Raw genomic sequence first — 18,903 nt, forward strand, 5'->3', positions numbered from 1 at the left:
TGATCATATTGAGGGAAAGACATTTCTGTTGCTAAAGATGTTCTGGGTGAGACCTCCAGACCTCCTACAAAGATGTTTTTCAAATAGATTAAACATGTCAGCACAGTAGGAGACAAAGTGTGCACTCCCATCAGACCCTTGTCCTTCTTCTGTCGCTGTGTGGGTTTTCTTTTGGTCTTAGAAAAGAAGAAACCAATAGTTGTTTTTAATTTATTAAGTCTCCTAGCGCTGCATCAAATGCCAAACCTTACACTTTAACCTGGCACTATGGCATTATCACATATCAGAGAAATGTATTAAATTGACACATCTTAAACCTTTCTCTTTTCTTTTTTTTGCAACAAAATATATTTGATAGGGATGTTATTAAGCTGTAAAACGAAGTAATGCTTATAATAGTGTTGTCATGATAAAGTAAAAAGTACAGATCTAACGATATTAATTCCTCCAGGCCGGGGAACATAGGACTGATAAATAAAATATTTAAAGTATGCTAGAAAAGAGTCACTGAACACAGAGAAGTTCTTCTGCTCGTGCATGTGGTGTGCGTGTGTGACATAAGAGCTGAGCAGAATGAGGGCAGAGTCACTGACTGAAACAACTTCTAGTAATGTAGAATAAAATAAATAATTTAATAGTTTCTTTAAAATGTTTCGCTTGATTGATTGTAAATCTTAAATGTATTTTTTCTTCTAGGAGCAGATGAAGCAGCAGCAGTGGCAGCAGCAGCAGGGTGGGGGCTCCATGTCCCCATCAGGGGGTGGAGGAGTTCCAGCCTCCCAGCAGCAGCACCGCTCCATGTACCAGCCCATTGGCCCCCACCACCAGCATCTGGCCTCCATGGGGTTCGACCCCCGCTGGCTCATGATGCAGTCTTACATGGACCCCCGCATGATGTCGGGACGCCCCCCCCTGGACATGCCGACCAACATCCATCAAGGTAGGAGTTCAGGAAGGATAGAAATAGTGACATATTTTTATGATTGAATGAACTCACTCTTTCTGGAGCTTTTTGTTTTAAAGGCTTTACTTGGCTACTAGGCTTTAAAGGATATACTTGATTTCTATTACATTTAAGTGTGAAAAATCGCATATAAAGCCTTTAAAGTCGCTCTGTTGATTCCTGCAGGGAGGATGCCTCCAAAGCAGATCGTGCGCAGAGAGCCTGGTGAAAACTCCAGCTCCAGCTCGGACTCCTTCGATCACCTGACCAGACCAATTCGAGACCACGGCCTGTCCCCAGACTCTCGGATGTTGTGGGGATCAGATCCTTACCCTCAGTCTGAACCGCTACCGTCTGTGACTCCTCCCAAAGGACGGGACGATAACAAGGAGCCCAGGTAAAAAAATAAAAAACATAAATCAATGTATTAAGTGAAAAGCTTCTATTATTCTCCTCATCACAAATTATTTGTTTCTGTACAGGATGGATTCAGGTCTGGATCTGGACAGGGGGCTCCTTTCAATGTATAACCAGGACCACAGTACATTGGACGCTCATAAAAGTAACTTCTTCCAGGACCCTTCAGAGTCCCTGTCAGCCTTTACTCAAGGCCCAGAGAGCGGGTCAGGGCCTCTGGACAGGGTCCCTGTCAGCTCAGCCTTTGACCTTGAGGAGCCCGGCCTCCCCAGCGGGGAGGAGGTGGAGGCTCTGGGACAGGCGATGCTCCAGAGGACCGTCTCTCAGGGCTCCAGCCACTCCATTAAGCTGGATGAGCCCCGGTTTGAAGGCCTCCCCCTGGGTACAAAAACAATTGAGCTCCAGGACACAGAGCGGGCTGATGATAAGCCCCAGACTGAACTCTACCCCCAGGCTGCTGTGAGCAGCAGCAGGGCTACACCTCCTGCTGATGGATTACACAAACAAGAGAAGCTGCCTCTGCCAGCACCCAACAAGCAGAAAGCTGAGCTGCGCTGGGGGGGGCGATCAGGGGCAGGGCGCCGAGAAGGACCTGGAGGAGAGAGGCCTGTCCGCAGGTCTGGGCCCATAAAGAAACCTGTCCTAAGGGACATGAAGGAAGAGAGGGAGCAAAGAGAGGAGAGGGAAAAACGCCATGAAAGAGGCGAGAGAGGAGACCGATCCAAGAAGGATCAGTCAGCCAAAGCTCCTTCTGCAGCTGCTGTTCTGTCGGAGGGCTCCAGACCTCAAGGGGAGGGCAAGAGAGAGGCTACAGAAGCCGAGGAAACAACAAGTGGACATCAGAGAACACGTGACTCTCAGCCTTCATCTGGAGCTCCCACCTCTTCCTCTCAGGAGGAAAAAACAGACAAACTACCCAGTAATGACAAACATCAGGAGCCCAAACTGCCCTTAAGGAAAGAGTCCAACCTTCCTCCTCGAGGTTACAGGCGAGACGAGAGGGAGAGGGAGAGAGAGAGGGACCGAGACCGAGACCGAGAGAGGGATAAGGAAATGGACAAGGACAGAGACAGAGAGTGGCCAGGAGACTCGAATTTCAAAGGACGCGGTCGAGGGGAGTATTACTCCAGAGGCCGGAGTTACAGGGGGACTTACAGTGGTCGAGGCCGGGGGAGTCGTGGGCGAAGCCGGGCTGAGTACCCCTACAGGGAGCCCCGATCTCGCTCTGATCTACCGTCTGTAGGGGGCGCTGCAGCCTTTAGAAACAGGGAGGAGAGCGAGACGCGTAGTGAGAGCTCAGACTTTGAGGTTATTCCTAAACGCAGGCGGAGGCGGGGCTCAGACACAGACTCTGAGAGTGAAGGTGGGAGGGAGTCTGCCAGTGATACAGGACCCTCAGACCGGGAGCCCAGCACCAAACCCAGCCGTCCTCTGAGGAGAGAGCTGCCTGGGGAGGCCCGCTCTGGGCCCCACAAACCAGGCTTTGGACCTCCTCATATAGGGGAGAAGAGTGGAATGAGAGGGGACGATGACAGCAGGCCTAAGCCAGGGTTCCTCCCTAAAGGAGAGCCCTCTCGGCGAGGAAGAGGGGGTCTATACAGCAGACGAGGAGGTGCGAGGGAGCGCGGCGGCCCCCGCTCTGCTCCTCTCAGACGGCCCCCCAGAGAGTCCTCCTCCCAGTGGCCTTCTAAACCCATGGAGACATTCAGACCTGAGGACGCAGAGTCCACACCCAGATATGACAATCACCCCGCTGACCGACGGCCCCCCAAACCTGATGGAAAGAAATTTGGGGATGGGGCTCCTCAGAGTAGTAGAGAAAGGCCTCGTCGATCCAGACCAGCAAGGCCCCCAAGACAAGACAAACCCCCTCGATTCAGACGATTGAAAGAGCGGGAGGCTGCAGTGTTAGCGAGCGGGGAGATGGCTCCAAGTCCCCCCGTCCCTCTGCTCCCAGTGCCTTCTGCTACCCTCCAAAGCTCCGCCCCCAACCAGGTGTCTCTCTCCCCCACCCTGTCTAGAGCTCCAGGGACCCCTGTAACTGTGCCTGCGGAGGGGACAGCCTCTGTGCCTGCCCCCGACCTTCCCTCTCCTACAGAAGCCCCCCTGCCAGAATCCAGCAGTCCCCCAATCACTGCTGTCGGTACCAAGTCCCCAGACCTGTCCAACCAGAACTCTTCAGACCAGGCCAACGAGGAGTGGGAGACAGCCTCAGAGAGCAGTGACTTCAACGAGAGGAGAGAGCGAGAGGAAAGGAAGGGAGCACAGGAGGCTAATAAAGAAGCAGCCACTGCCTCTGCACCACCACCTGCACCTCCCCAAGGCTCTCTGACCCCAAACAAAAGCCCTCCTGATGGAGGGATGATTCTTAAACGTGAAGGAGCTCCTGCATCAAAGAGGAGTTTCTCCAGCCAGAGGCCGACGGAGAGGCCGAACAGGAGAGGAAACAGTGGATCCAAACCAGGCCGGAGCTACACTGGGGGCAAGGGGGAGAGGAGGGGAGGGGCCAAAGCTGGCCGCAAAGGGTGAGTGTGAACAATCCTGGCTTTGTCTCTCATTTTCAGGCTTTTATTTGTCTGCTTACATTAACACTCTAACAATGAAGCTGACTCAATGAACAGTGTGCAGCAGAATAACTCTGCAGCTTTATTCAGTCGGTACACCTGTTGTTTTATTGACTCAGTGTATTACACAATCCACATATTTCAGTCAAATGTTGGTGCTCCATTTTCAGAATGTAATAAACTGTATCAGCATAAGACGAGTATTACCAGGAGACCCCTACTTTAGAAATTACATCTACACTGCTGTTTTTTTCCACACATTCACACTGAAAAAATCAGTATTTTACTCAAAAGCTGCTTTCCCATTTGTGCTAAACTCCTGACGTTTTCAGGGGTGAGCAGCATGTGTGAACGCCAACAGCTGAATTTTTCTCAGACATCTGGAGTTCCTCCTGCCAGCCCCTTTAATAGAATTTCTGCATGAAGTCTGAGTGAGCTGATGTGAAGACGCAGCAGTATGTTCCTCTCTGCTCTTTAGTTGATATTTAGATTAAAGAACTATAATCACATTGATATAGCTAAAGTCATTAAGGCGTCGTATAGCGGACTCTGTTGCTGCATTGGCCACTTCTGCAACGTTTACCTGACGTTTTCGGGAATACATATATGAAAACAGCTAAATTTACTGATCTCAAACTTGACTTGTGCTTAAAGGGCACCCTTTTTGAAGCAGATTTGATCTATAAATCCTGGTAGAAAATTCACAATGCTATGTTTATGAGAGAGCAACTGAAGGAACATGCACCTTTATCATGACTTGTGAAATGGGTGATTGAATTAAATTGTGGGACCGATGCAGCTGTGTTTCTGGTATCTTGTAAACCCATACGGGTTGGGCAGTCTCATGACATGTAAATAGAATAAATGTAATCAATCAATTCACACCTGTCTGTCTCTAACGTGTCCTTGAATTAAACAGCCCTCCAGCCCAGCAGAACTCAGAGGCGACACAATCAGCAGCTGGAGGAGCATCTCAGAGATCTGCTAAAGATCAGCCTGCTCGCCGCAAAGATGACGCCAAACAAGCCGCCAAGAAGCCCAAAGAGAACGCTCTCTCTCAGTTTGATCTCAATAACTATGCCAGTAAGTAAACACACCTACACTCTGTCTTGTAATGATGACCCACATACCTGGAGAATGAATTAAACTGTCTATTTGACCTGTGTCTGTAGGTGTTGTAATTATTGACGACCACCCAGAGGTCACCACTACGGAGGACCTGCAGTCCAACACCAACGACGATGGCTTCACGGAGGTCGTCTCACGGAAGCAGCAGAAACGGCTTCAGGATGAAGAGAAGCGGAAAAAAGAGGAGCAGACCCCTCAGGTGAGTGGAGAGAAAGTTTGTCCCGTGTAGTAAAGCATCACTTACCCTCTCTGACTACAATCACACTACAAGCCGAAATGCTTCATTCAAATGAATTGCTCTGATCCATTTTTTTTGGATGGGGGATGTTGACATTACTGTATCAGACTTGTGTGAATTGGTCACAGCCCAGGACTACACTGCATGCAAAATAAAATAAGGCATCTCATGCAGCATAATAGAACCTTTTGCTAGGATTAGGAAAACGTTTCCTCCTGTGGTCATGTTAATATTTTTCTTTTGATACGCTTTCAAACACAGGTCGTTTACAATACGAACCCTCAAGTTAAGTGTTTACAAAAGTGTTGCCACAAGTACTCTCAAATCTGGAATATAAATCGCACCTGGAGATAAGTCTGTCTGTTTTCAGGGGACTCTCTGAAGTTTAAATGTTTTTAAATTGTCTCCCTGAGTGATGATTTATTTTTTGTTTATCAAAGTCCCCAACGGTCAGTTAATGTGCAGCTGTGTAGCTCTTAAGTACCATCTATTTTTACCATGTGGAGTTTGTAATCCTGCTTGCTACCTGTACCCTAGCAGAGCTCTCAGCCTACAGTAACGTTCATAGTTGTGAATTACCTCTGCCCACGTCCTCTGGTCACTTGTTGTTATTAATTTAGGAGTCTTTTTAGTCAAACCATGACTTTGCGTCAGACCGCGTGCAACGTTGACTATGAGGCTTCACTTGTGGTCATGATGGGGCATGTCTTTTTATACTGGTATATTGCTCACGTTGTTTTATAGGACACAAACATCTTTTCAGATGAAAAAATTGGTATAAAAAGTACATCTTACACCCTAGATTTTACAACTATAATCTTTGCCAAATCATATATCATAGTCACCTGTCTTGCTTAGACTTTGTTAAAAAAATCAGACCTGAGTCACTATTTCATGCAGTTAACATAGTCTCTGATACCCATGTTTTTCCTACAGAACTGGAGTAAGAAAGGTTCGGGTGAAAAGAGCAGAGGAGGAGGAGGAAAGCTGCCCCCAAGATTTGCCAAAAAGCAGTCGTCGCAGCAGCAGCAGCAGCAGCAGCAGCAGCAGCAGCAGCAGCAGCAACAACAGCAACAGCAGCAGCAACAAATGCAGCAGCAACAACAGCAACAGGCCGCCCAGTCCCAGCCTCCTGTCACCTCCACCCCCCAGGCCCCACAGCAGCCCCCCATCTCTGTTCCCCAGCATCCTCACCTGGCCCCCGTCCAGCCAGCTGCAGCCCCCCAGGCTCTGGAGGCAGCCATGGCTCCTCTACCCTCCATCCCCCCTCCTACTGTGGACTTCACATCCAAGAGCCTGCCTCCTGCCCCCACGCCCACGCACAACACCTTGGGTACAGAACTGTGGGAGAACAAGGTGACCGGTGCTGCTGTGCTACCCGACGTAAAAAAACGTGAGTGGACAAATTCATGGTTTTTAAAAATTTCTTAAATTTTACTTGTGAATCCTGCTGTTATGTAGAGTCTTTAATATATATATATATATGTATATGCATAGATTTTTTTACAATATCTGTACAATATCTGTACTCTCCCAGACTATGAGTTAAAATATGAAACTGATGTATGACCAGTGGTGTTTATTAGAAGTGGGAAGCTATGGTTTTGTGTCTTTTGTTTTCAATGTAAAAATGCCCCGAGACCTTTGGTTAGTTTTTTGTTGTTTTTCTGTAACTAAACATGAGCAGTGATGTAATGTTTATTTTTTAATAACTCCTCAAATTATCCTTTGTTGTTATTAATTTGTTGTGTGTATGTTCCAGTCGGTCCGATCAGCCCTCCTCAGCCTCCAACAGTGAGCGCCTGGAACAAACCTCTTACCTCCTTCACCGGCACAGTCTCCTCTGAGGTATGTTCACATCCACAATCTCAATTTCCATCTGAATAATGTGTAAAACAAAATGTACTGTTATTAAAGGATCTGTCATAATTTAAACTGTTTACTGGGGTTGTCACAACACCAGACTTTTAAAGTCAGATATGATACTCAAAATAATCAATTGTTATTGATAGCTGTTTTGATACCACAGCAACAAAACTAAAAGTTATAAACACCCAGTGTTGGATAATTTCTTGTTGTAAGTTAATGCAAATGGCAGGCAAACTTGTGCACACTGGGAATATATTTGTGCAAAGAAATGTTTGAGGAAAATTAATATTGTTGCCCTCTCCTAAGATTCGTTTCTTAGAATAACCTGTTTTTTGTGTTTTTAGGGTGTGAAGCCTGGCTCAGAGGGCAGTGCTGTGGATCTGGCCATAGACAGTATTCAGTTTGGAGCGCCGTCATCTGCAGGCAGCACCGACAGTGATGGTGTTCCTGCGCTGCTAGAGAGCAGCTCTGAAAACATGCTACCTGCTCCCAAAGAACAGAGACAGAAACAACCTCGAGCTGGACCAATCAAAACTCAGAAGGTATAGATGGTGTGGAGGAAAGTGAACAACACTTACTCCTGTTTTAAAGCTCAGATCTAAATGTTTAAAATCTTCCTCCTCAGCTTCCTGAAATAGAACCAGTAGAAACCAAGGAGTACAAGCCCGGTCCGATCGGGAAGGAACGCTCTCTGAAGAACCGTAAGGCCAAAGGAGGAGAAGGAGAGGGGATGGAGGGAGTAGTCCCAGGAGGAGGTGTCAGCAGAGCCACAGACTCCAGTCCTCCCAGCAGTGACACCACAGTACCTGAGCTGGGTGGAGACATCGAGGGCATGATCACAGTGCCCTCAGCAGAGTACAACAGTAACTCCAAGGTAGAAACAAGTCACATTAAACCTCACATCCTTGTTGTTTTTACTCATTTTATTTATTTTACTTTGTTTTCATCATCTTTTAATGATTGTTAGTCTGAGCTGAACAAACTGTTGACGCAGAGAGCAGCCATCTTGGATTTTAAGCTCGGGTTACTTAAGTGTCTCTGAGTTCATCAAATTGAACACACTCCAAAATTAAGAAGGGGTAGTACTTCTGATATCAGCCTAGTCATCAACTGTAGCGGAGAAGAAATTCATCTGTCATCTTTTGTGGGAACAGTTTTAGGCGTAGATCTGCTGCTGATGTAAGAACACGATTCATTTACCTTGTTTTCATGTTTTCTTGGTGATATTTCCTTGACTAAAGGAAAATAATAAGTACACAAAGCTTTAAAAAAACAGACCTTAGGGTCACCATAGAGGGGAGCTAAATTTTGTAACCTAGTAGCAATAAGCGATTGTGAGACATGCTCTGAATTTGAGGTTGTGGGGGCTGACAGCAAAAAGAAAAGTTGTTGTTAATGGACACAGACCCTAAAGCAGTTAGTCTGATGAAAGTTCTGTATTTCTCTACGTTAACAAGTTTGACCTGAAAAAGACAAAACACAGCAGTGCAGTTTAAAATAGACCCAGTTATAAGCTGTACTGTTTAAAATGGAAACTTATGAGTTAGCATGTTCAAAAGGGGGATGGTCCTTGAAGATTTACAGTAAATGCATCCACATTTTTCTACAAATTCGTATTTTTTGGGTTTTATAGTTGCTTTAATTTTTATCATCAGACCTCAACAGTTATACCCATGGAGCCAAACTGACTTTGTATAGAGGGTTATGTGAATCATCATCCTGTGGGTCAAAGAAAATACTTTCCTAACTGTAAATCATTTTACTCACATGTGATTATTTGTTTAAAATGCATCTTAATTTTGTTTATTCTGTAGCCCTGATAACAAATACTAATGCGTCTTGTTTGTGCTTAAATTCTGAATTTTTGGTTCCTCTCAGGAATTGGTCACAGACTACACGGCCCCCTCCTCCTCGCTGGCTGACAGCGTTCCCACAGTAGGGAACAAAATGGAGGAGAGTTTGGTGGCAAATGTGAGTGCGCATTTCTTTCATATGCAGAGATTATGTGTCTGCACAGTGCACACAGTTAGCATCATTCCAAACTTGCTTTGATTTTTTTGTGTGATCAGGTGGCTTTGCCCCACTCGCTGCCCCTCCCTCGGAGAGAGACGCTGCAGCAGAGCTCCAGCCTCAGCACCGTCTCTCCTGCGACAGTCGACCTAACACTGAAGGTACTTGGGTCTACTTTCTCTCTCAAACACTTCTCTGGAGGTTTAGTGAAACATTAACTAACCTCTGGTGTCTCTCGCCCCCTGCTCCTCAGATGGAATCGGCTCGGAAAGCGTGGGAGAACTCCCCCAGTCTGGAGAAGAACTCTCCAGTCACCTCCTCCTCTTCCCCCATCACCTCCTGTGCATCGTCATACTCCACGTTCTCCTCCGCCTCCATGCCTCAGATACCTGTTGCTTCTGTCACCCCAAGCACCTCCCTGTCAGGTAACATTAACCTGAAATAGCTGTGTTATTTGTAGAAAACTTAAAATATGCATGTATACTATAATATGTAACCCTGACATGAAGCAATGAAATTAGTACTGCAGTACAAATTGAAAAAAATGGAGTGAGCTGTCTCCCCAGGTTGCCATGTTGCAGACACTGAAGCTCCAGTGTTTAACCAGATCTGCATCCGTCTTGAAACCTTTCTGCGTTCTAACCTCTCTCCAATTTTCAAAAGCATCTTAAATAATTATTGTAGTTTTACCACACTACTTGTCGTGGAGCTTATTAGAAAAATGCAGAGGCTTCTTAGGTCGGATAGAATCAGTTATCTGAATCAGTTTGCTTGCCTGCTTCCATCATTGCAACACCTGTTGGTTTGCCGTGACAACTGGTCTCATCTCGCAAACCGAGGGGCATCCAAACTGGCCCTGTGGGGGTGCCCTAAACCCACCTATCTTCTTTGGTCAAAACAAATACAGACCATTGCAGACCAGAATCTAAACTTGGTGTCATACTGGCTGTTGTTGGAGAAAACAGACCTTCAACATAGCATGTTTCCTTAATGTCAGATGATAGATCTACAGAATGAAATAATTAAATGACCTGACCTATATTATCAATCATTTCATATCTTACTTATTGCTCCTATAAACAAACTTTAACTAATAATATTTAGCTCTTGATATCCAGGCGTGTGTTATATTCTGTTTTCTCATGTTTTTCAGCAGGTTCTGGTACGTACACAACATCCTCCCTCAGCACGAAGACCACCACCGCATCTGACCCCCCTAACATCTGTAAGGTGAAGCCTCAGCAGCTGCAGGGTGGAGGTCTGTCTTCCTCCGGCAGTAGCTTCTCTCAACTTGGCTGTGTGCCTCCCCTCCTGCCCCAGCAGCAGACCCCCCAGGTTTACGTCTCTCAGTCTGCAGCAGGTGAGACAAAGGCAGCACCTTTAAGTTCAGTTATGTGTCAAAATGACATTTTCACTTCAAAACAGATTCCAGTTTATGAAGCAAACTGTGGGCACAGTTTATAAGTCTGTTCTTACATATTTAAAATCTATTGCCACTGATTTACAAACAGCTTTTCTATGTTTCTTTCCTGAGCTGTGAAGGGCTTTGTAGGTAACAAAAAAAGTTTTATTTGTGGACTTTTTTTTTTTTTACATTTACACTTGAGCCGCTATTTCTTTAAATCAAAGAAAAAAAATGTATTCAGAATTGGCTTGTGTTCTTTTTTTGGCTCTATTGTAATTACCCAATTCATTTGAATATGTTCTTCATAATGAACACAGTTACAGAGAATAAAATCTCAGTTGGCCCATAAAATCCTTCTATAACATCAAATTCACTTTAATAGCAAAAAAAATAACGGATCCTTAACGTGAGTTACGTGATTTATTTTTAATGAGTGAAACATAGTGTCAAATCAAGTTTTTATGTAACCTTGATGGATCAATAAAATATTGTACATGGTAATATTAAATTTTTCTGTGCAGGTTCTGCAGCTCAGATTCCAGCCTTCTACATGGACACAAGTCACCTCTTCAGCACTCCCCACCCCCGCCTGGCTCCGCCCTCTTTGGCCCAGCAGCAGGGCTTCCAGCCCGGACTCTCACAGGTGAGATCACCTATTACTCACCCAAGCATGTTTCATACCTCTGTGACAAATCAACACTGTAGGTTTGTGTAGCCAGAAACTGTTGATATTAGTAGTATAAATCGCACTGCCCCCTAGCGTTTGTAGACGGGTATTGCAGAGCTATGCACACACCAAGGCACAAGAATGTAGTGCACACAACCCAAGGGCCACTATGGCGTAGATTCGAGGCAGAAGTATAAATCTGAATTAACACACTGTAGGAGTTAGTTTTTTAACATTAAAGGTAACACCACATGCCTGTGTTTCTCCACTTGTGCAGCCGACAGCGGTGCAGCAGATCCCCATCCCTATCTACGCCCCCCTGCAGGGTCAGCACCAGCACCAGCACCAACACCAACACCAACACCAACACCAACACACACACCAGGCTCAGCTGGGACTCAGCACAGGTCCTCCAGTCTCTCAGCCCCAGGACCTGTTCAGCTCCTCTCTACAGCCGTACAGGTAACGCACACCTGCACAGGTCTCTGCAGTGATAGGTTCCCTTCGTTCTGTCCTAACCCTACACCCCCCCCATCTTCCCCTTCAGGTCCCAGCAGGCCTTCATGCAGAGCAGCCTGTCTCAGCCCTCCATGATGCTGTCAGGACCGTCGCTGCACAGTTACCCCGGTGTGCAGGCAGCCGAGCTCGGCAAGCCTCAGTCAAACCTGGCCTATCAGCAGCCCTCCTCCACCCAGCACATCCCTATCCTGTTCGAACCGCAGCTCAACCAGCCGTCAGGCATGGGGGGCTCCCAGCTCATCGACACACACCTGTTGCAGGTAACCAGGCCGCTCACAGCATCATTATTACACTAGTGTCTTATTTTTTTAACGTATTTAATACCTTTTTTTTCTTATTTTATTTTACATTTATGTCATTATTGTCTGTTTCAGGCTCGACAAAGCATGAACCAGCACTCGAATCTGTACTCTGGACAGGTGCAGCAACATGGTCAGAGTAGTTACTATAGCAACACTCAGTCGCAAAGCTCTGCCATGCAACAGGTAATGTTCAAACAAAACTAAAATCTTAAACAAGCACAAACTTGATGAAGAGTTAATGTTTTTAGTCATCAAACTAATGGATATTTTTCAATTTCAGTTTATGGAATAAAATCTCTGCTCACTGTTCTGCTGATCAATAATAAAATGTATCAGTGATTCGTTTCTCAGTCTGTTTCCTAAGTGTGTGTTTACCTGTCTCAGGTGACCGTCCCTCTGCCCAGCTCTCAGCTCTCTCTGCCAAACTTTGGCTCAGGTGGAGGTCAGCCCCTCCTGGCTCTGCCCCCCACTCCTCCACAGGCTCAGCCCCCCAACATCAACCGGCAGCCTCCCATCTCCCAACAGTACAGAGGCATCATGGGCCATAACCACAGCATGATGCAGCCCCCCACCAACAAGGTACTGCATTGTGCAGATGTGATCCTCAGACAGATTTTTGTTATCATTTAAGTAAACTCTTGTTTGTTGTTTCATTTCACTTCAGCTGGACATGGACCTGAAGCTGTTTGGCAGTGGGATGGATGTGAAACCTGGAACTCCTCCTGTCAGCGCCAGGAGCACCACCCCCACCTCCAGCCCCTACAGGTACAACCAGAGGGACACTATTTTACCCATAAACACACTGGCCCTCACTTATCAAACGTACGTACGGCAGAAAAATGGGTGTACGGTCATTTCCACGCAAAGTTTGGCACTTACCAATTTAGACGTGAGCACGTCGCTCGGTACGCTCAAATCTCATGCCAGGTCTCAGTTTGTGTACGCACATTTTCAACTCAGTGTGGACTTGCAGTGCTGCGAATCTTTCTGTGTCGGAGAATAATTAGATCATGCTATAACAGTGCTTGTTAAGACGGATCAATAGAGGTTCACAGATTTACTGTTAGATAAGATATCTAAAATGTATTTTATATTACGCTTCAGCTCAAACGATCTCTGTAGGCTACATTGCTTTTTAAATAATGTGGAGCAGCGTGGGCTGTCAGGTGATTTCTTTAGTTGTGTTTTATTTGATTAATTTTGTTTGTTTAATCGATTTACTTTAAAGATTAGAGAGGCTGCTTTCAGTAAATACTTCATCTGCACAGGAATATCACTGCAGAAAATACTGAAATACAGTTAATACCAAATACAACTTTTAGCCTCTGAAATATGAAATATTTAGGAATTAAGAACATCACCATTAGATCATAATTATTCGGTATGTCCGGAGATTAAAATAATTAATACACTGATGTGCCACAGGCGTAATTGCGCACAGCAGAAGCACTTAAACCAGAGACTTCATGTAACATAATAACGAATAAAGAAATCTGGGGGCTGTAAGATGGAGTCAGGACCTTCTTGTATGTAAGTGTTAAATTCTTATGTTTGGAAAGAAGGCTAATCGGATGAGAAGTGCACATTGCACAGCGTTTGATGCAGGACATTTCAGGTTTCTCTGCTCTTTTAAAGTCTCGTAAATGGCGAGCTGCCAGTGCAGCCGACGTTATCTGACACAGATGCAGGTTCGCCTGCACCATTCGGGCCTGATATTGAGGCTGAACCGATGAAGGAAGCCACTCGCTCCACAACCTGGGATAATTTCAGGTGGGGTACAGCTGGCGTCCTCCGGTCCGGGTGTTGCTTCTTTTGCTTCTGGTGCTACATTGTAGCGATCGTATGGTCTGACCAGGTTTTTTAAACTAGAAGTATAAAAAAATATATATATTATAGCCTATATTATCTACGTTACATATCACGGGTGTTAAATTAAATATTAAAAACTCGATTGAGTTCGGTTATCCACACCAACTCTGAGATTTCCATGCAGGCGCATTTCTTCTGAAGCTCTTTAATCCTACATTTCAGGCTGCCAGACAACACAATAATATTCCTCTTTACTTTTCTCTGTTATGGTGTCACTCAGGTCATAGCTCGTTTCTCTTCTTTGCCGTATTAAGTATCTCCATGCCGTAAACTCTGGGGGCGAGGACAGCTGAACCGTGAATAAATAGGGGCGTGGTATTTAAATGACAATTGTTTCCAGCCGCAACACCCGGTCTTGCGTACGCTGTGATCAGCCAGATACGCACGTTTCATAGGTCCCATGTGGACCCTGTCGTACCATGATTTCTACACCCAAAAAATGTTTTATACACAAGCAAACTTTCCCATGGGATATAAAGAAGTGTTCCAAAGGGGTTTAAGTCACAAAGTGAGCAGTTTGGAGAAAACACTCCTGTGTCTTTGAAAAAATCTTGTTTCCTTTCTAGATTCTTGTGATTATCAAAGAATTGTTTTGAAAGTGTTTTTGTTTTTAGACAAAAGGTTTTTCCTGGTTTTGTATCACTGACTTCGCATCTTTTTATGATCCTCCATGAACCCTGTGATCCTCCACAGCTGCTCCTTTTACTATCCCATAAGTTAGCCATTAAAAATCCTTTGTTGATGCTGTTTTTAGCCATAATGGAAATCTGCTGCTGACTCAGTGGATTGTTTTGAAAGAGAACTCGGAATGTATCTATATGATATATCCAGTAATAAGCTGCTGTCTGGTAGTCATTGTCTTTCTTTGTCCCTGTGTTAGTGTGTGCTTGTAACCGTTTTCATGGTATTTTGTTCCTGTTGTTGTATTTTAACCACTTGATGTTTCTGTGTATAAAAACCTTTAAATATAGCTGATTTTTTTTTTACTCTCTCTCTTGTGTTTGCAGGGCGAGCTCCACATCTCCCAGTAGTCAGTCCAGTAAGATGAACAGTATAATGTACCAGAAGCAGTTTCAGCCCAGCTCTGCAGGCATGAGGATGACGCAGCACTTCCCCGGCCAGTTCAACCCACAGGTGGCATGCTGATCACATAAACCTGTAATAGATTGTGTTTGCATTAAGCACTGATTGGTTGTAAGCATGAAGACTAACTGTGACCTGTTTGTTTCAGATTCTGTCTCAGCCCAACATCGTGTCTCCGCTTGTTCGATCTCCTCACGCTAACTCTTTTGCTGGAGGTGTGCAGCGCTCGCCCATGGGCCCTCCCATGTCAGCTAATGTGGGTGGCGGTCTCATGCCCCACCCTCGACCCCAGCTCCCACAGCACCAACAGCACCCGCAGCACCAACAACATCCGCAGCACCAACAACATCCGCAGCACCAACAACATCTGCAGCACCAACAGCACCCGCAGCACCCACAGCACCCGCAGCACCTGCAGCACAGCCAGCACGCCCAACGAGGACCTCCTGGTCCCCCCCTTGTACCCCGAGGCACACAGGCGGCTATGAAGGCGGAACAGGACCTGAAGGTCTGATTTTACATTTTAAACATCTTATATCAATAAAGGGTGGTTCACTGATTTTACAAAGTGCGGTTAAAATCAATCTTAAACACAGGGGCCCTGACTGGCCCAGCAGTTAGTTAACCCCCTCAGGTACAGATGTTAATGAGATTCAACTGTGATTCTTCACTCTGTTTCTCTCTTTAATGTACTACTCCATACACTGTTCGATCATAATAAAGCGATAAAGGACCAAAAATAATCTAATAAAAAATATTAATCTGAAATACAAACTATCAAAGTCAGATTCCATTATTTTGCATGCAGCTTTGTTACGACTTGTATTGGCTGCATCGTCATTGTTTTTCATATGATCCTGTTGAAATTGATGCTTACACTCACAAGGAATTTAACTTCGGTGAACTGTGCTCTCGTATGTACAAGTATAACATTAAATATCAACAATAAACACAATAAGCAAAGACTAATATGTACAAGACTAAATAAGAAACCGTGCAGTGGTGAGTAGTGCAAAAGACGCTGAAGTAGACTAAATCCTGTTCTATGGTTTTAGATTGTGTTACATTCTGTGTAAAATTGTCAAAATAAGCAGGTGATGTCCACGATGTGGTTGTGATTTCTTAATCCTTTTTATAATGATCCAAAGAAAAGCACAATAGATAGAACAAACTGTAACCTGCATAAACTTGAGACAGATTTGCTGAAGTGCTAAGGAGCACTTAACGATTGAAGAAAGAGACAAATATAAATACCACGTGACAACTGTACTGCTTTGAGGAGCAACTATCACATCATTTTTGCTTCCTTTTCAGTTAAATAAGAATTTATAAAAACTACTTGAAATGTAGTTTCAAGAAATGTTTTGTGTTTTCAGAATTATTTTGTTGAGCAAAACCTGATGTGAACGAATTTTGTGTTTGTCACATTTTCAATCAGGGCTGTTAACTGACTTTGTAATACTCAGAACAGAATCTACTGATTAACTAACAACATGGAAACGAGAACACATTTTTCTGTGTGGTTGAGATAAAATTATTTAATTCAGAATTTGCGTTTAATTAACTGGAAAATAACATGTTGCTGTGTTTAGGAAGTTTTTGTGAATTGGTCACAGAACTTTAGAGCTCCCAGCAAAGACTGCAGGTGGGGACTGAATGAAAATGAAGAGCAGGAGACCGATATAGGCAGAATCAATATAAAATGCAAAAGATTCTGATGACGCAAACACAGCTTTTAGCTAGGGCTGTCCAGATGTTGGGTTGTCTGGACATTAAGGGTTATTAAACATTAGAAGATGCTCCAAGAAATGACGAGACAAAAAGTAAAAATACCAACATTTGTACAAAACGACTTAATGTTTGTTTCCTCTCTGCAGGCGAAGCAGCGGGCCGAGGTGCTGCAGTCCACTCATAAGTTCTTCTCGGAGCAGCAGCAGCAGCAGCTCAAAGCCCCCCAGGTCAGCAAAGTGTCCCGGCTGGATCAGGGCGGGAAACCCCCCCTTGACATCCCAGCCCCAAACCACCAGGCAGGAGGAGATCGCCCGGATTCTGACAAACCTCCCGTCTCTGCAGCCAAACCCATACGGACCGGCCCCATAAAACCACAGGCCATCAAACCAGAAGAGGGCAAGTAGAGAGCAGCCCCCCCCCCCCCCCCCCCTCTTCAGACGACCTGTGCACGGATGGAAGAGAGGAGAGAGGGTCAGGCCCCGTCACTCTGCACCCACCTCATATCAGCCCCTGAGATGGGGGGCAGAGTGGGGGAGGAGGGTGATTACTGACAGTAGACACTGTCATCTTCTTACTCCTACTCCCCCCTTGTCCCCCTGCAGATGGGGTCTTTGTCCCCTCTCCCTCATCCCCCTGCAGGTGGGGACCTTTCAGTTGGATTCTTCCATCGTTTAAAGAGGCTGTTGATATAAATCTACAGAGGGTAGATCAGAGAGCTGGAGGAGAGAATGAAGAGATTTGCTGCTGAGTTTGCCATTTTTCTAGCTCTTGATTTCTTTGTTTTATTTCTCAGATAGGATCTCATGTTAGAGGAAGAACCAATCAGTTTGTTTTTGTAGTCAGAACAATCCTGTTAAAGAGGCGTCACTTTATGTTCTCCATCATAACTAATCCAGAGGTTTGTGCGTCTCCCCACTCACTCAAGGGTTTGATGCACATTGTCCTCACAGAGACATGAAATCACAAACTGTCCTCGCTTTTTTTTTTTTTTTTTTTTTTTTTCGGTTTTATTTCTGTTGTATCGGAATGGAAATGTGAAAATTGCAGCAGTTAATTGACTTAAATGATTGATTTTTGATTAGTCTGCCTGTGAGCCTTTGCTCCTGCCTTCTGCTCTCATCTCCTGCCTGAAAAGTACTGATGTGTGTGTGTGTGTGTGTTTGTGTGTGTGTGGGGTGGGGGTGTGTGTTTGTAGCTCCTGTATATTTAGCCAAAGGTTAAAGCAGCACAGGGATGATGTCACAGCCCTGTAGGATGCTGTTTCCATGGCAGCAGAGTGTTGAATGGGGATAAAGGATTACATTGATGATGTATGATCACTACACACAGCTGTCACTCACCCTGTCACTGCTTACACACCACCCTTGCTGTCTGTCACACACACTCACACACACTTCACTGTAAAGCACCCAGACCTGCTGCTATTGTCTGATCAGTGCCCTTAGCTAGCCGTTAGCAGGATAGGGCTAAATAGAGGAGCTGAGTGTTGAAACATTAGAAATCTTTGAGCATGTGTCTGTCCACCCTCACGAGAGGGCGATTGAGGACAAGACACAGGGATGGAGAGAGATGAAAAGAGGAGGAGCCTGATGTTTGATGCGTTGGGGCAGGAGGACACGTGATGTTTGGTTGTGTTTACTGACAAAAGCGATCAGTGCTGTTTCCTGTCTCTGCCTCACCTCCGCTGGCTCACCCGCCCGCCCACAGCGCTTTCATCTGGGATTGTGGTGACGGGGTCCTTCAGATATGTACAGTAGTATGAACCCAGAGGTGGTGGTGGGGTGGGTGGGGTCCTCCTCACCTGTAACCTGTGGGAGAGTCCCTGCTGTGGAGGATGGATGAGGGAGGGAGGGGAATGATTTTTTTCTTGTTTTGTTTTTTGTTGAACTTGTACAGGGGTTTCATCGCTGTATTAAAATATGTACGGTCTTATTTACATTCTCTCGGTTTGGTTACAGAAACTAATAAAAAATAATATACTGTTGACATGCTTCAGTGTTTTACCTCACATTACTCTTTTTGTGCAAAATAATCAAAATGTAAGAATCTTTTCCTGCCAGAAGGTGGCAGTGCAACACTTAACTTTGTTATTAGTTATTCCATACATGAGGACCCCATTTAAATAAGTTAGGTTTAGGTTCATTGAGTATTAATGGGT

The 18,903-nt window shown here is 45.2% G+C and overlaps 1 protein-coding gene across 2 annotated transcripts in view; it reads left to right on the forward strand.

The window, feature by feature from the left end:
- prrc2c (proline-rich coiled-coil 2C) overlaps positions 1–18,729 on the forward strand; it is a 38,599-nt gene extending 19,870 nt beyond the window's left edge. The window contains exons 13-34 of one of the 2 annotated variants that reach the window (XM_065956021.1): positions 697–940; positions 1,130–1,340; positions 1,426–3,885; positions 4,844–5,007; positions 5,097–5,251; positions 6,227–6,683; positions 7,053–7,138; positions 7,504–7,701; positions 7,785–8,033; positions 9,038–9,130; positions 9,229–9,330; positions 9,423–9,594; positions 10,323–10,529; positions 11,096–11,217; positions 11,519–11,703; positions 11,789–12,020; positions 12,135–12,245; positions 12,447–12,641; positions 12,727–12,827; positions 14,939–15,065; positions 15,163–15,522; positions 16,892–18,729. In XM_065956021.1, coding sequence (XP_065812093.1) covers positions 697–940; positions 1,130–1,340; positions 1,426–3,885; positions 4,844–5,007; positions 5,097–5,251; positions 6,227–6,683; positions 7,053–7,138; positions 7,504–7,701; positions 7,785–8,033; positions 9,038–9,130; positions 9,229–9,330; positions 9,423–9,594; positions 10,323–10,529; positions 11,096–11,217; positions 11,519–11,703; positions 11,789–12,020; positions 12,135–12,245; positions 12,447–12,641; positions 12,727–12,827; positions 14,939–15,065; positions 15,163–15,522; positions 16,892–17,149 — 6,489 coding nt within the window. In that variant the 3' untranslated portion in view covers positions 17,150–18,729. The remainder of the gene's footprint in view (positions 1–696; positions 941–1,129; positions 1,341–1,425; positions 3,886–4,843; positions 5,008–5,096; positions 5,252–6,226; positions 6,684–7,052; positions 7,139–7,503; positions 7,702–7,784; positions 8,034–9,037; positions 9,131–9,228; positions 9,331–9,422; positions 9,595–10,322; positions 10,530–11,095; positions 11,218–11,518; positions 11,704–11,788; positions 12,021–12,134; positions 12,246–12,446; positions 12,642–12,726; positions 12,828–14,938; positions 15,066–15,162; positions 15,523–16,891) is intronic. The other variant, XM_020631916.3, reaches the window with a different exon arrangement.
- The last annotated feature ends 174 nt before the right edge of the window (positions 18,730–18,903 follow it).

The sequence above is a fragment of the Labrus bergylta genome, chromosome 6 (assembly GCF_963930695.1).
Source record: "Labrus bergylta chromosome 6, fLabBer1.1, whole genome shotgun sequence".
NCBI lineage: Eukaryota > Metazoa > Chordata > Actinopteri > Labriformes > Labridae > Labrus > Labrus bergylta.